A 16,607-nucleotide genomic window follows, 5' to 3' on the forward strand; every position below is an offset into this window, starting at 1 on the left:
GGATGTGAAGCAATCTATTAATCTAACTCGCTTGTAAATCTGTAAAGTGTTGAGCAGTCGTATCAAATAATGAACAAAAGAATCAAATCCCTTGTCAAATTTTCATTCGGCATATTTAATAGAACATTTAAGAGCATCATTTTAGGATACAGCTTTGTTCAGAAAGACGGTGCCCACAGAAAGGAAATGAACCTGAATGGCTTCGGCTGCATTTTTAAAGACTTAAGTTCTTCTGGCCTGACAATATTAGGAATTTTTTATTTCTACTTACAGCTGCTTTAGAAATACAGCCAAAGAGGGGGAGACTGGAAGGAGTGAGTAATGGCTTGTGCATTTATTTAAAATGCATCTTTCTTTTCTTTTTAAAAGGAGAAACACTGAAAAGTAGAATTCATTACAAAAACTAAAATAAAACATGTTATAATTTACAGGGATTTGTCTGAGGGGGCATAAATAGTAGACCAGATACTTCTAGATGCCATCACGGCAAAACTATACGCGACAACTCGTCTTAGAAAAATCCTAGAACAAAATCACAGCAGTACATTCACGCTGTGCCAGGAACAAACTCTGACCACCGGCCATACGAGTCCTCTGTCTTTGCCCTCGTCCATCCATCAGTGGGCTTTCCCCCCCCTTCTTTTACAGTCTCCAAGGCGGGTGGAACTCGATGGCGGGGAGAGGAGTGCAGTGTGTTGCTTCGAAGTTTCGCATGTACTTTCGTGCCTTGAGAGAAAGAAAAAGACAGCAGGGATGGAGGAGGAATGTGGAATGAGAGGTGTGGGAGGGCAATGAACAAAAAGTGCAGAACTTGATTATATTAGGTTTGGTCTATCTGGCTCAGTGCCTTACAAATCTCTCCCATCTCTTAAGGGTTTACACAGGAGGTGAATAAAGCCTAATTTAGAAGGCATTACCAGGGGAGGAAAAGCATAGCATTAGCTGTAATTGATGGCACTCCTCTTGTTTGATGTTAAATGACTTCAATAAGCTGAGCGCAGTGAAATATATTACACCAGTCAACCTGAGAGCACAGGTGAGCTGGTTACTATGGCGACCAGGAAAGTGTTCCTTAGTGGTAATGCTGTCTGAATAGCTGTGATCTTTTTTTTTTTTTTTTTTTTTTTTTTAATGGGGATGCAATAGAAGGGGGGAAGGTAAACCGACCTAAAACGAGAAGATGGGTCTTACCGAGAAAAGGAAATGAGACGCTGAGCGTAAAAGGAGGAACTTGAATGTATTAAAATCAAACTTGGACAGATCAGATAAAGACAACAAGTGGCTGCCCTTTAAGCCACACAGGGGAATAACTGTTCTCACGGAGATGTAGCACACTGATAACAGCGGATGACTTCCTTACCAAGAATAGAGCCAGCTGCCGCCTTCCCTCTAGAGTCATATCTTCACCTGGTAACATTAACAGTGCATCAGACCGTATTAAAAACACTTTATGTTTGTGGGGAGTTTATTTGCCTTTTAAATGTGAAAGCAGCCCAGGGCTTACCAACACTCCATGGAAACGAAACATCTCTGTCTGCCTGATAGGACTGCAGCACAGACACGCACCAGTCGTCGTCCACTTCATAGCCACTGTACACAGACGCTGCAGACAAAGAGCTGGTGTTATTATACAGTTAATAATACAAATTTACGAGCAAGTTGGTGTCCTAAATATAGCCAAAATTTACACTTTGAATACATTTAGGACCACATGTTTTTGGACAATTACACCAATTTTGTAGCTTGGATTGGGAGTGAAGGGCAGACTTAGCTTGAATTCAAGCTGTTTTTAAAATACATTGCATTTACTGCTAAGGAATAACAGCCACTTTAAAACGCTGTCCTCATTTCCCAACGCTCAAAAGTAAAATGACAAAGTATAATACTTTAATGAAATCCTTTACATTCAGTTAGTACCCGTCCAGATACCATAGGCATCACTAAATGCCGTATTTCCTACCTTGCTCTGCCAAGCCTATAATTGCAGCCACCTTTAGTTACTGCTTATTTATGGCTCTTTGCTGCAGTGAGTTGCATGTAAAAATTGAAAATGATGCTCTATTTGTGTTGAGATCAAATGACTGCCATCCAATTTCTTTAGATTTAACCACTCTGGTCATTATCCCTTTGCACTGCGAAGTGCTACCTGATCGGTTTAACAGCATCTGGCTGAATCTGCAGCTCTGTATACGTCCCAGTTCATGTTGCCATTTCTAGCAGTCAGCAGTCACAAAAACATCAAACATCAGTGACCTAGTTACACTGTCATAACATTCCCTCCACCATGTTTTATAGAAAACATGGTATGCTTCAAATCACGAGCAGTTTCTGTTTCTCCATAGGTTTACTCTTCCTCCCATCATTCAGACTTTTTATTTCAGGACTGTGCACATGTCCTTACTAGTTCTTGTGTGTAACCAGTGGTTTGCACCTTATTGTAAACCCTCTGTATTTACATTCACAAAGGCCCCTCTTGGTTATAGATCTTCACAATGATCTGCCTACCTCTGGTGAGTGCATTCCTTCTTTTTAAGAAAGAATCAGATTGTTTATTTGACCACGTCTAGAGTTTACATTCCCTCTGATGAGTCTGTGTTTTTGTCTAATGATGGTCTATAAACATCTCTCTGGTCTTCTCATTGAGAGTAAAACGCTACCAAATATAACTTCAGCTCCTATTGGTTTAATGGTCACTTAATAAGAAGGGCACAGGCCTCACCAGGCCATGAAACTGTAAACCACTGGTCCAATTACTTCTAAGCATCTGAAAACAGGTGATACAGTACTTTTGGTAAGCGTGCTTTTTTGATTGTTTGATTCAAAATCTCCTGTCAAGTGTGCAAACTGTTTAAATACCTAAGGGCATAACTGTAGATGTCCGAGTCCAACCACCACAAGGCTGGAAATTCCCTCTACAATAAATTCACTCGTTCTTAACGTATTTATGATTATATTGCAGAATCTGCCCAATTTTCTCCCATTTCACAACATTAATGCATCTCTCCTGGACCCAGATCAGGTTATCAATTTTCAAAACTTAATCACTTTAGTTTTTGGGCGGATCGCACCTCCAGTAAAAATTTCATGCAGGGTTGGCCATAATGTGACAAATCCATAAAGTTATCAAAAGTTTTACCCATAAAAATGAATAAAACAATAAAAACCTATTTAATTTAAATGACCTCCGAGTCAAAACAAAGGTTTTCTGCATTGTACAAATTCTGAAGGTGTAAACAGGTGCATGATCATCGTTTTTACAAACACGAGGTTGTGCGCTGTAACTCTGTACCTCGGGGTAAAATTTTCAACAAGATCTACTGTAATATCCTGAGGCAAACGATCTGCTGTGAAGATTTTCAGCCGGAGCAACACAATCTGAATCATTTGTTGAGTAATCAGAACACAAGATCTGTCCAAGGAAACCATCACGAAGAGGAAATGTGAATTATAGTTTTTAGATGTTTAAAAGGAGGAGTCAGACTTTTACAATAACACCTTTTACTGTGCCACATACCTTCTTCTAATGGACTGGAGGCTCCGAGCCATTGTCTGACTACTCTGATCCCTTCATCTGTCATTATTTTGGGATACCTGTCCAGAAAAATGATATCGCCAGTTAAAAAGTGTATTACTCAAGTGCAAATTGACTGAACAGCGAGAACAATGAGAACATTGAAGACTAAGAGACCAACCTGAACTGTAGCAGCTTGAGCAGGAGGTCATTGCCTCTGTTAGACATGATGTCCTCAGGACCCCTGAAATGCAAAATAAAACTCAAAGGTTAATTACTTAAAAAAAAATAAAAAGGTTATTTTAAAACTACATGTGAAACAACAAAATATGAATAGAGTAAAAATGTGACGACAGCCTCTCCTCACAGCGAGGAAACATAGGCGTGGCTGGTGCTACTGACTGCAGGACAATCACAAGGAAACTGCACAGGTCACCCTGCAGGAGGCAACCTATCTCCAAACAACGATGATCCAACTCAGACTGACTGCAATCACACTCAGACAGATTCTAAAGGTTTGCAAATAACTGCTGTCTAATTTATCTGCAGACAGAGCGCCAACAGATTGCAATCAATATGGAAAGGGTTGCGCTGTTAAACGCAACCCTTCGATGGGTCTCTTTGCAACAGGAGACTCCACTCAACTAGTTGCCAACTGGTGGTGTTCTGCTTGTACTCCTATATAAAGTAAGACTGCCGAGTGCCTTTAAGATTTTGTAGTTAAACTAACATCCTGTAGCAACTTTGTAAGAATTTGTGTTTTAAATCCATCTGAATCTGTCTTCACTCAGACTGCTGTATTATTCATATATTTAATCAAACACATTTCATCACATTACAAATTTTCACATTTAAATAATATTTCTTCACAATAAAATAAATAGAAGCAAGCAAATCCATTCACAGACACAAAACTTTCATAACCTTCACTGAAATCATGACTACAGGATGTTATTACTGGAAATAGTTTGGACTAAAAGCACAGGAACTTGTGAAAAATCCAGACAGTTATCATCATCAGATAAATACTGATTTTTAATCAGATTTTTAATGCTGTAAGTAACAAACACTGACTTTCCTTTCACGTTCCCTGTAGTGGTTACAAGGCAAACTGAACTGAAACACCCGGTGCAAGGGCTTCAAATCAAATAAGATAAGATAAGATAAGATAACCTTTATTAGTCCCACACGTGGGAAATTTGTTTTGTCACAGCAGGAAGTGGACAGTGCAAAAGTTATGACGCAAAAATTAGAATACAATAAGAATAAATACAGTACACAGCTGTACAGAATAGAATAAAATAATATACTATATACAGTAGAATAAAATAGAATAAAAATATACAATAAGATAAAAATAGAATACGAATGCTATATACAACTGAGTAAAAATACAACGATGCCAGAAAAGATTATTGCACTTAGTGTTACTGCACATGTGTGGATGTGTGTGTTTGTTCAGTTAAAGTCTTTGTTGTGGAGTCTGACAGCAGTGGGGAGGAAAGACCTGCGAAATCTCTCCGTCCCACACCGTGGGTGCCGCAGTCTCCCACTGAAGGAGCTGCTCAGTGCTGTCACAGTCTGCTGCATGGGGTGGGAGACGTTGTCCAACAGGGATGATAGCTTAGCCGCCATTCTCCTGTCACTCACCACCTCCACTGGGTCCAGAGAGCATCCTAGAACAGAGCTGGCCCTTCGGATCACCCTGTTCAGTCTCTTCCTGTCCCCAGCAGAGATGCTGCCGCCCCAGCAGACCACACCATAAAAGATAGCAGAAGCCACCACAGAGTCATAGAAGGTCTTCAGGAGTGGGCCCTCCACTCCAAACGACCTGAGTCTCCGCAGCAGGTACAGCCTGCTCTGCCCTTTCCTGTAGAGGGCGTCTGAGTTATGAGTCCAGTCCAGTCTGTTGTTCAGATGAACACCAAGGTACCTGTAGCTGTCCACAGCCTCAATGTCCATACCCTGGATGTTCAGTGGTTGCAGTGGAGAATGCTTGTGCCTGCGGAAGTCTACCACCAGCAAATATCGCTGCACTGAATATTTTCTGCAGTTTGAGTCAAAAGCTCACCTTGGCATTCATGTTCCCTGGAGAAATCTACAATACAGCTATCTCATAACTGTAATGAACCGAACCAAAGGAAGTAAGAAGTTCCGGTTACTGCTTATCCAAGAAATGTGTCAATTTGTGACTGAGGGTGAACTTTCTACTTCTCTCTGTATTGTGAGAGTTTGCTTTCGTCAACTACATTATGGAAGTGCTGTGGAAATAAACAACTGTTTGCTTGGTACACAATTGTTAAAATCTTTTTTTATATTACTTACAATCTAATCCATATTAATCAACTTTCTTCTGAATGACTGTCCCTCACAACCGTGAAGCTTAAATAGGAGGGTTTAATGTGGGATCTTGTACTCACAGCCAGAGCTGTGTGCCTGAGAGTCAGCCACGTTACCAGAATCCACTGTCACTGCTATTATACAGACCTAAGAGTAGAAAAAAACCCTGAAGCTGTATTTAAAGCAGTCTGGAGCCTGAGCTTTTTATTTGTTTCTTTTAATTATTTTCTGCATGACTTTATCAACCTCTCAAATCGTTGAGGAGGAATTTTGGCCCACTCTTCTTTACAGCTTTGCTTCAGTTCATTGAAGTTTGTGGGTGTTTGTTTGTCCACAGCTCTTTTAACGTTTTTGCCACAGCGTTTCAATCAGATTGAGATCTGGACTTTGGACAATTGCAGCACCTTGATTATTTTCTTTTTCAACCATCCTTCTGTAGATTTGCTGCTGTGCTTCAGATCAAACCCAATTTCAGCCATGTTTAGCTGAAGAACAGATGGCCTCACATTTGACTCTTGAATACTTTGGAAAACAGAGGAGTTACAACTCAATGACTGCAAGGCAAAATGGTTCTGTGTCTGCAAAACAAGACCAAAGCAGCCCCTTCACCCCTGTGCTTGGCAGTTAGTATGAGGTGTTTGTGCTAATATGCCGTGTTTGGTTTACACCAATCTCCACTTTGGTCTCATCTGTCTAAAGGACATTGTTCCAGAAGTCTTGTTGTTTGTTCAGATGCAACTTTGCAGGCATCTGGGAGGTTTTCTCCCGGCAAACCTTTCCAAACAAGCCACACTTGTTCAATCTTCTTCTAATTGTACTCAACTTTGCAGGCTTCAGCAAGTTAAATGTTACAAGTCCGAGCTGTAGTATCTCTGTAGGTTTCTTGTAGTGTCCCTGAGCATAGAGCATGCCCAGGATGACTCTGGGATGAATATTTATGTTCACTATGTTAATGCCCACCTCTGTAGCAAATTCTATGGATGAAGTAAGGGTATACTATGGGTGATAATTCAGTGTACTTAATAATTATATATTATAGATACTTGTGTGTGTCAGTGTGTCCAGGTCACCAACTATCTGACACGTCTGACACAGTGGTCAGCAGCACAGGAGCACCACAGGGAACTGTGCTGTCCCCTCTTCTCTTCACCCTGTACACCTCTGACTTCTGCTACAACTCTGAATTATGCCATATTCAGAAGTTTGCAGACGACACAGCCATCATGGGGTGTATCTGGGATGATCAGGAAGAGGAGTACAGAAGTCTGGTGAGGAACTTTGTCGCATGGAGTCACACAAACCACCTGCAACTCAACACCTCAAAGACTAAGGAACTGGTTGTGGACTTCGGGAGGTCCAGAGAAGGTCCACTGCCAGTTCAGATAGAGGGGGAGGAGGTGGAGGTGGTCAACAAGTACAAGTACCTCGGGCTGTGGGTGGACAATAAACTGGACTGGTCATGCAACACAGAGCACCTGTATAAAAAAAGCCCAAAGCCGACTGTACTTCCTCAGGAGGCTGAGGTCTTTTAACATCTGCAGGAAGCTCCTGAGGATGTTTTACCAGTCAGTGGTTGCTGGAGTACTTTTCTATGCTGTGGTGTGCTGGGGGAGCAGCACAGCAAAGAGGGACTCATCCAGGCTGGAGAAACTGATTAGGAGGGCTAGCTCTGTGGTCGGCATGAAGCTGGACACTCTGGTGACAGTGGCAGAGAAAAGGACATTAAAGAAACTGATGGACATTATGGACAATGCTGGGCATCCTCTGCACACGGCCATTAACAACCAGAAGAGTCTGTTCAGTGACAGGTTGCTTCTCCCCAAGACAAGAACTAACAGACTTAAAAACTCCTTTGTCCCACACGCCATCAGACTGTTTAACTCCTCTCTGGAGGGGAGAGGGAGGGGAAACAGGAGGACAAAGGAGGGGGGAACAACTAAGCTGTAGTGCCTCTGCACCTCACTGTACAATACCTTGTGCAATACTTTTTGTAAATAGTCAACAGTGCAATAGACTCAATACTTGAAATGTGCAATTCACTTGTATTTTTATTTTTTATTCCTATTTATTCTATTTATCCCCTTTGTATATTTTATTTATATTTGTCTCTGTATTTTATTTATATATATATATATATATATATATATATATATATATATATATATATATATATATATATATATATATATATATATATATATATATATATATATATATATATATATATATATAAAACAGTTCTGTAACTGTAACTTCGGTCGTTGCTGTGCTTTTTTTGGAAGTCGAATTTCCCAGAGGAACCCACCCAAGGGATTAATAAAGTTCTATCTTATCTTATCTTATCTTATCTTCCCAGGTTTTGGGAAACTGATATGGGGTAACTAGACATGCCCCATCTCCTTCATCTTTGAGCATTTTTAATTTGAGATGTCATTTAGCGCTTTCTTTCTCCTTCTCTAAATCCAGCTTCCCCTAAAAAAGTCCCCGCTTAGGAAAGTCCACACCGGAAATGTTTTATTTGTCACGCATTGGTGGTTGATGCAATTACCAGATATTCCAAGCTCTGGTTACCTAGGTAACCGTATCTCATGTCAACCAACAATACCCTTCATTCTCATTGATAGTTGCTTTAATTGCTCACCCCAGTGGTGAGAAAACCTGCCCACTTCATGTCACCAGCAATCACTGAACTTTCTGTGGTCTGACTGCATCATGTGTGGACATTTCTGCAGTGGGCTGGGCAGTAAAAAGCAAACCTGCCATGCTGAGCCATTTGAAGGACTTTATAAGTTCCATGACATGTGTGGACTTACGTTGTGGTGATGATCTCATCTCTGGTTCTCCTGATCAGCAGGACTGGTCCCTGGTATCTGCACAAAGAGTTGCATGCGCTTGTGTTAATCATCAACCACACAACTGTGAGCAATCCACTAAAAAAAATGTAGTTTTGCTATTGTTAGCGGCTGTATTACATAACATTCAGTGATTCAGAGTTTGACTTTTCATGATTAGTGTCACTGCAATCAGACTGTCCCACTCACTTAAGAACCTGCGCAGCGTTGTTGAGGTTCATGTATTGCCTAACTGTGTGTTGTACTAACGGCCCTGAAAGAGACCAAATACACTCAAGTTACTGACTTCTACAAAAAGTTGCTACATAGAGTTTGAGATCTTTAACATCTAGGACTCACTCCAGCTGTCAGGCATGACCTTGAGGGCCAGAGGCAGGAGGTCATCAAAGGAGGCATCCAACACTAATGATTGGATCTCTGGATATGACATCACTGCCCAGCTGGCTAAAAAGAGAAAGAGACAGAGGAACAAAAAAAAAAAAAAAAAAAAAAAAAAGAGAAGAAAACACAGATAAGGGATAAACATAAGCCCGAGGAGGGACTACATACCATAATTCACACTTAACATTAAAGTGCTGATCATGTACTGTACTTCAGCTGAATACCCAAAAGCTAAAGAGAGTGCCGCGCACACACAAAGCCTCAGGATAAGGTTGACTAATCTTAATTTTAGCGATTTATTCCAGCCATGCTCTGACGAGGGCCATGAGGCTGAAACATTAGCATGTTTGTTGACATGGTCAGAATAAACAGGTGAAATTAAGATTACTCTACAGTATCCTGAAGCTCTGTGTGGGTGCTACATTTTTACCTCTGGGTATTCAAGGTTAGAATTAAAAAAAATTTTTAGCACAAAAAACTGGAAAAAAAATTAAAAAATTAGCATGTGTTGTTCTTGTCTTTGAGAACCTGTGAATCCTCCAATAGACCAGGCATATATAACAATGTCGCTGAGGCTGAATCCCAGTTTGTGTACTGCAAACTGGATCACCACATCCATGGCGTTGGCCTCATTCTGGGGAAACGGCACTCCCTGAAAGGAAAATACAGGTTTAAAAAAAAAAAAAAAAACCCGCCCATCATGCATGACTAAATTAACAGGCTCAACCTACACATAAACAATGACACTTTAAGTAACCTCCCAAATGATTTTATCTTTAATGGGAGTGTACACGTTCCTCTTGAACAATACTCCCTGGCTACAACTAGAATTTCCACATACTGGTATTTTCCACTGAGCTGTTTATTTGTTCTAACTCAAGCACACAGCAGTACAGTATGCAGCACATACATTGTAGACCTATTTTATGATAAAAAAAACAAAAAAACAAAACAAAAAAATCTACCAACACTGCTTACCGTGCTGCCTCCAAAGCCAGGGTGATTCCAGCCCAGTACAGAGTAGCCACCTACAGTGTACATCAGCACAATACTGAACTGTAACTGCGACAATTTCCCACTGCACGAAATTTAAATGTCACTACAAAATATTTCAGCTCTTGGAAAGTAAAGCATTCCTTACCCTCCAGCGGCGTATTCATGCAGCCCACCTCATAAAAGCCTGCGTTCCCCTCACAGCAGATGACCTGTGGCAGAATTAGAGAACCAGCTGTAACGTGACCAACGCGACAGAAATGATGTCGGACCCTGGAACAAGCCCAAGGCATAAAATAACAAATCACTGCAGACATTTACCAGAGTCTGGCCATTCTGTCCCCCATCTCTCCTTCGATCCACAAACATTGTGTCAATCTCATTACCGTCACAGGCCACCAGCTTGTTTCTTTGGCCGTCAAACTGTGACAAAGTGGGACAAAAATGATTGAGTGTGTGCATTTATTATACTCTATATGAGAAACCAAATATGCTTCTTTCCCACCTCTTCTATTAATTTAGCCTGACCCTGCTGCAGCATTGGTCTCATGGCTTTCTGCAGTAAACCCACAGAACCGGGGTACAGCATCCTCCTCCCAAACGTGTGGGCAATGACAAAACTGCAGACAAAGACAGATAATGACACTGTGGCATAACTGCTAACAGGCTAAAAAATATTTTCAGAAAAAAAAAAAAAAAAAAAAAAAAAGGGTTGAAGGGGATGGAATAGGATGCCTAAGGTTAAGAGTTTGTGCTCCATTGGTGCGTTGCAATTAACAAATCATTGATCAGTGTTACCCCTTTTCCACAGATGTGGTGTTGGACCCAGGCATTTTCACCACAAAAGATATTATTTTTTATGGAAGAGTCTTCCACACAAAATTCATCAATTACTGCCAGAGGCTGCACCCGATGTGCCCATGGAAATTACCCAAATTTCCACTTGCTGTGATATTAACAATCCATTCTTAAACATGCAGAAATGGATCTCAACAGGCAAGCCTGCATCAGTACCAGCACAGACACCATGTAGGTGGAAAAGAGATGTAACACAAACTCTGCATTTACCTGATGATGTGGCATGGTAAAGTGCGGACAGAGTGGAGGACACTGTCTGCTGCTCCTCTTAATCTGGGCTCTGGCCTCAGCAGAGAAACGCCAGCCTTGGACAGCTTTCTGTCAGACAGGTAGTCAAAGGCTTACAATGAATCAAGTGAGCCACAAAGCACTTGACATTCAGTGGCTGTATTCATCCAGTGTACTACCCAGTGCTTTGAATTCATATATTTAAAATAAGCAGAGAAGAGAAAAGCAGCGACCTCAGGTTCACTACAGATTAAACAAACTTACGGACTGCTGACTTCAGTCCAGCTGAAATCCAAAGGCCAATGTGAGAAGTCAAAGTCATAGCATCTCAGTTTTTTCTGGAAGGAAAGCAGAAAATATGTCTTAGTCATTTATCTCTCTTAATTCTCAAAACAGTATTAATGTTGAGCTTCTGAGTTCAGCTGCTATGATCTCACCTTGCTTGCTGGGGTGTGATTCTTCTTGGTTTCCTCAAGAATTGTGATAAACTGAACATAATCAGTATTCCTAAATCTCCCCCACCCTTTGGCGATAAATGAAAAGAGCAAAGGGAGGCAGGGGGAAAGCAAAGACAGATGGAGTTATAGCAAAGTCCATGTGAGACACAAAACACATTTCACTGCAAATCCTCAAGGGTACGTTTAGTATGCCTCGTGGGTGTAGACCTTGTTCAACTGTCTCAATGGTAATAAAATCTTATTGGCATGCAGCATACACAGCATTGGTTTTGATCTCGAAAGATGAATGAACTGAATTACTCATCGTCTCCCAGCGAGTTCAAATCAGCAGCCTCACCTCTAAGACAGGCCACTCCAAGAAGACACACAAGAACAGTTCCCACATACTGACTCACAGGAACCAGTTTACTGCTACAGATGAAGCCTAAAGACAGACAAAGTAACAGTGATGCAAACACCATCATAGTGTACCCCTTCATCTGTCTGCCAGACTCGAGGCTCATTAACAAGCACTGATAAAAAGATTCACAAGCTGACAGCTACCCTACAACCATGTGCATAAATCAATACCATAAGCACTTTACACTAAGGAGTAACACACAACCTCAAGCAATTACTTTCTTGATGCAGTCTTACTGGGTGTTTCAGTTGATTAGCTTTATATTATTCCCACATGCATGTGAACAGCAGTTCCTAAGTACATCTCCTAATGGTAGTTTTCCCCCCTTTCTCAGCAGAAAGAGAAATATGGCCACATGTGTCTAAGTGGAAATTATGATGATGATTATTTGAAACCATTCTAAGCAAATTAATGAAAAAATAGCAGTGAGAAGGAGGTAATATTCTGTAGTAAAACCTAAAAGAAAATATCAAGTGAATAAAAAAAACAAATCTTAAATTACAAGTAAAAACTTGAATATTCTTTGAGATACACATGAACCCATAAATGCATCTGAAAAAACCCTAAAAATCTGAAATTAACGCCTTTTTGTTAATTTTTTGTGACCACATTTCTTCATTTTGCAGGGTCGGATATCATAGATGGTAAACACTGTTATTGCATCTAATCAGGGAAAGCTTTAGAAAAATCATTAATCTTATGATTTGAGGACAGAAGGGTAAAATCAATATATTAACTTTAGTTAATATTTATTTTATTTCTCCGTGCACTCTCAGTGCTCCAGTTTATTTTTTTAATATGACTCTCTCAGGTTATGCACCTGTTTTGAAGCCTCGCATTTCTTTAAGAGAATAATTAGAATGTTCACATTTTGTACTCATAACCACTTCTCATAATATCTATAATGTCTTTACACTAGATTAATTACCATGTATTCTACCTTCAGTCACAGTTTCAAATTATAAATAACCCCAAAATGGTCCTAAAGCTTTTGAAAACGACATTCACTAAACCCATGAAGCTCACATTTTAGAAGTACAAAGAATGAGAAAATGGCTTCAGTGCTTCTTTTTTAATTTGCCATTTTTCACTGAGAGTACAAAGGAACAGAACTGGACAAAGAGACTGGTATAATTATATGAATCTATTTAAAAAAAACAAACACGTAATGTAGAAAAAACCAGAACAATGAAAAATTCCCACATTAAATAATCAAAGTGATGCTCAAAGCTATTTTTACTGTGCATCAAACAAAAACTACTTGCTTCACTTTTTTTCAGAGCCAGCAAAATAACATCATTATTATTATTATTATTATTATTATTATTATTATCATCATCATCATCATCACAATGTATTATAATATATTCACTAAATTATCATCTGACTCATTTTTAACTGCAACTTGTTGGAGCATCAACATATCTGGCACAAATAATTATTATCAATTCATTTAGCAATTATTTACTCCAATCTATAGATTAACTCAGGTCTTTTAAACATCAAACAATAGTGAAAATGTCTATTAAACATTCCCACACCCCGAGGCAGTGGCTTCAAATGCCTGAAATAATTTCAAATTTACAAAAATAACCTTCCCACTGGACACTTCCTCCATTAATCACTTATAAAAAATGGCTGCTGACTAAATTCCAGTTAACCAGATAATCAACACACTGACTAACATTTCTAATAATTTCAGCTGTAGTCACACAATTCATGAATCAGCCTACCTTTCCTGTAAAGATAGCAAAGAAGAAGAGGAGAGCTGTAGTAGGACAGAGACCATAGTGCTGAAGCCTGGAGGAAGAAATCATAAACAAATCACTAATCATTAATTTAATCTACTTCTGTTTAACTCCACCTACTTCTTTCTATACAGTTCATTACAATATAATACTGACCCAGCCAAGAATGCTGTCAGTGTGTCTTTCCAGACCCCTAGGTTGGTAGTTCCATCCCTGGCAAAAGAGAAGGAAATACTGATCATATCATGCATCAATAGTTTCCCTGATGTTACGTAAAATCAAGTTATTAATAGAAAGAGAAAGGTTCTGAGTTATGCGTGTTCACTCTGTACACCTAAAATTTCTATTACAGCTCTGAATCATGCTGCCTGCAGAGGCTTTCTGATGACTTGGTGGTGGTGGTTGGGGAACTGGTGGATAACTTTATGAAGTGGTGTAGCAGGAATCAACTGCTACTAAATGTAAACAAGACTGAGAAGGTAATGGTCAAATTTGAACATTAACATTACGCACAAATACCTGCTGAGCACTTAATGACCTTCTTCACAGCACACAGAAACTGCAGGCAGCATCTTTGTTATTCATCTACCTTTCTTATTATAGCTGTTTGCAAAGCTGCTGATTGCTTTTTAAAGTTTGAATGCAAAGGCTAAATGTAGGCAGAAATATATGGAACCAGGATCATCTGTGGAAGCTCAGCTCAGTCAATGTATGCAACTAGAGATCTTCAAGCAGTCTGTGGTCTACTGGTGAAGAGATGCCAACAGGATCAATAAAGTCATTCACAAGGCTGCAACAATCATTAGGAAAAAGCTGAACACATTTCAGACAGTGAGATGAAGGTGGTCAATGAACAGATTTCTCCCCATAAAAGACAAAACATCCTATTCTGTCTATTATTCATTACACACAGAGTATGGAAACCGAGTGCTGGTTCCAAATTGTCCAGCCCTCAGGAATCGTATCAATAACAACATGTTTTTCTGACAGTTGGAAAACAGTGACATCACATTTATGTCACTGTGGACCTTCTGCACATCTTAATCTGCACATCTCTCGTTTTACTCAATTTACAGATCATAGACTCAAAGATAAAATTGATCTGGAATCAAAAAGCTAATCAACTGCTTTAGTCTGACTTAAAGGCAAAATTGATAATAGCATTAGTATCAATCTGCATTCACATTTCCAACACACTCATTCGCCTCTGCTGACAGGAAGCATTAGCTCTATAGAACTGCACACTTGTGTGACAGGTGAACACAAAGTTGTACTCATGAACGTAAACATCTGTACATATTCATACTGGATATATTATTCACTGCTTTGTTTTTGCACATCTGTTCCTATTGATCTTTTCCCTCTCCCTTTCAATCATCACCACATATAGTAACATGGCCACTTTATTAGGTGCAACTGCAGGTAGAACTATTTAGGCATGTAAACAAAGTGAAGACCATCTGCTGAATTTGAATCTTGTTCACATCTTGAATCTTGACACACATGGCCTACAGCTGCTTTAGACCACACCACGTGCCACTCTTATCAGCTAAGAATAGAAAAGGAGGCTAGAAATTGCACCGGCTCGAGTGTGCGGGATATTTTCTTGGTATACTTTGGGCGACTAACTAAGCTTTATTTAAAAACCACAGCCTACCCCAATATTGATGCTGACCATGTCAATCCCTTTATGGCCACTGTGTACCCTTCTTCCGATAGCTGCTTCCAGCAGTCACCATATCACAGAACTCAGACCTTATCAGTTTGGTTTCTTAAATATGGCAATGAGCTCACTGCACTCAAACGACCTACCACCCGCTCAACCAAAACCTTTGAGATGTGGTGAAATGGGATTCACATAATGCATGTAAGGCTGACAAACTTGCAGCAACTGCGTGAAGCTGTCATAACAGTACGAACCAAAATCCTTGAGGAATGTTTCCAGCACCTTGTGGAATCTGTACCACGAAGAACTAAAGCGAAACAGGGCCCAACCCGATACTAGCAAGGTGTACCTAATAAAGTGTGTAAGTCTATGTAGAAGTGTATGTATTCGATGCTGAGCGTCGAATTCTTTAGATCTCCAGCTCTCATTTAATTTCTAGGGATACTTTTAATTAATTCTTTTGTGGTTGCGGTGTCATTTCCTTCGCATCACTTATTCGATCTATCGTTAATTTCATGCAAGTTAGCAAACGTTAGCTTAGCTGTTAGCATTATAATTTGAAGACAGAATGTATTCTACAATTCTGTCTTCCCAAATGCTTTTTACAGTTTTTATGCCTTTAAATTGTCCCTGTTTGAGTTTAATATTTTTATTCAATTTATTTGTTTCTGTTTCGTTCCTCCTGGGTTCTCCTCGGCTCCTGGCTAGCGTTAGCAGAAGCGGTTTGACATCATCGAAGATAGATTGAATTTAAATGACCGCTCCTTAGACGACGAGACGAAACAAAACACAACGAGACCAAGGAAAGCGTGTCGTTGCGTTCTTGTCTTTTCATTCATTTCTAAAATGTCATTGCAATGCAGGGTTTCAATAACAAACACCTGACACTTCCGGGCCGCAGGAAGCGAAAGGATTAATTATTGCTCAATCTTTCGCACTCAGCTGCTTTAAAAATCATGCAAAATACTGTACACATCCGTACCCTCCTTCCCGATCTCCCGTCAGGTCGAGACTGGTCCGGGGAACGATGAATTCGTTGAAGATGAGGCCCTAAAACACAGCGAAGCCACATCCAGACGGCCATTCTTCCACTACGAGAACTACGGAAGCCCGTACCCACCAAAACCTCAAACGCGAAACGCTCTTAAGAATATCTTGTTTAGAAATTAAAG

The 16,607-nt window shown here is 40.0% G+C and overlaps 1 protein-coding gene across 1 annotated transcript; it reads right to left on the reverse strand.

Moving 5' to 3' along the window:
* Positions 1-91: 91 nt before the first annotated feature.
* On the reverse strand, positions 92-16,550 carry abhd16a (abhydrolase domain containing 16A, phospholipase). The gene is made up of 20 exons (XM_082551622.1): positions 16,418-16,550; positions 13,926-13,982; positions 13,755-13,821; positions 11,959-12,045; positions 11,601-11,686; positions 11,428-11,501; positions 11,146-11,253; positions 10,583-10,697; positions 10,399-10,500; positions 10,226-10,289; positions 10,063-10,112; positions 9,613-9,736; positions 9,043-9,147; positions 8,893-8,956; positions 8,665-8,721; positions 3,693-3,755; positions 3,515-3,591; positions 1,505-1,603; positions 1,361-1,407; positions 92-726 (listed from the first exon to the last, which is right to left on the reverse strand). Exons 1-20 carry the CDS (start codon positions 16,517-16,519, stop codon positions 643-645), a joined length of 1,632 nt encoding a protein of 543 aa, XP_082407748.1. The 5' UTR covers positions 16,520-16,550; the 3' UTR covers positions 92-642.
* Between the last annotated feature and the right edge of the window lie 57 nt (positions 16,551-16,607).

This window comes from Aulonocara stuartgranti, assembly GCF_965226115.1.
Source record: "Aulonocara stuartgranti genome assembly, chromosome: 11".
In the NCBI taxonomy this organism is placed as follows: Eukaryota; Metazoa; Chordata; class Actinopteri; order Cichliformes; family Cichlidae; genus Aulonocara; species Aulonocara stuartgranti.

Excerpts from the sequence above, each read along its gene's own strand:
- abhd16a (XM_082551622.1), bottom strand. The coding sequence starts at position 16,519 with ATGGCCGTCTGGATGTGGCTTCGCTGTGTTTTAGGGCCTCATCTTCAA. Across the intron at positions 11,254-11,427 it reads TGGACTGAAGTCAGCAGTCC|AAAGCTGTCCAAGGCTGGCG; the intron begins GTAAGTTTGTTT and ends CCTGTCTGACAG. Across the intron at positions 3,756-8,664 it reads GATGAGATCATCACCACAAC|GGGTCCTGAGGACATCATGT; the intron begins GTAAGTCCACAC and ends TTTGCATTTCAG.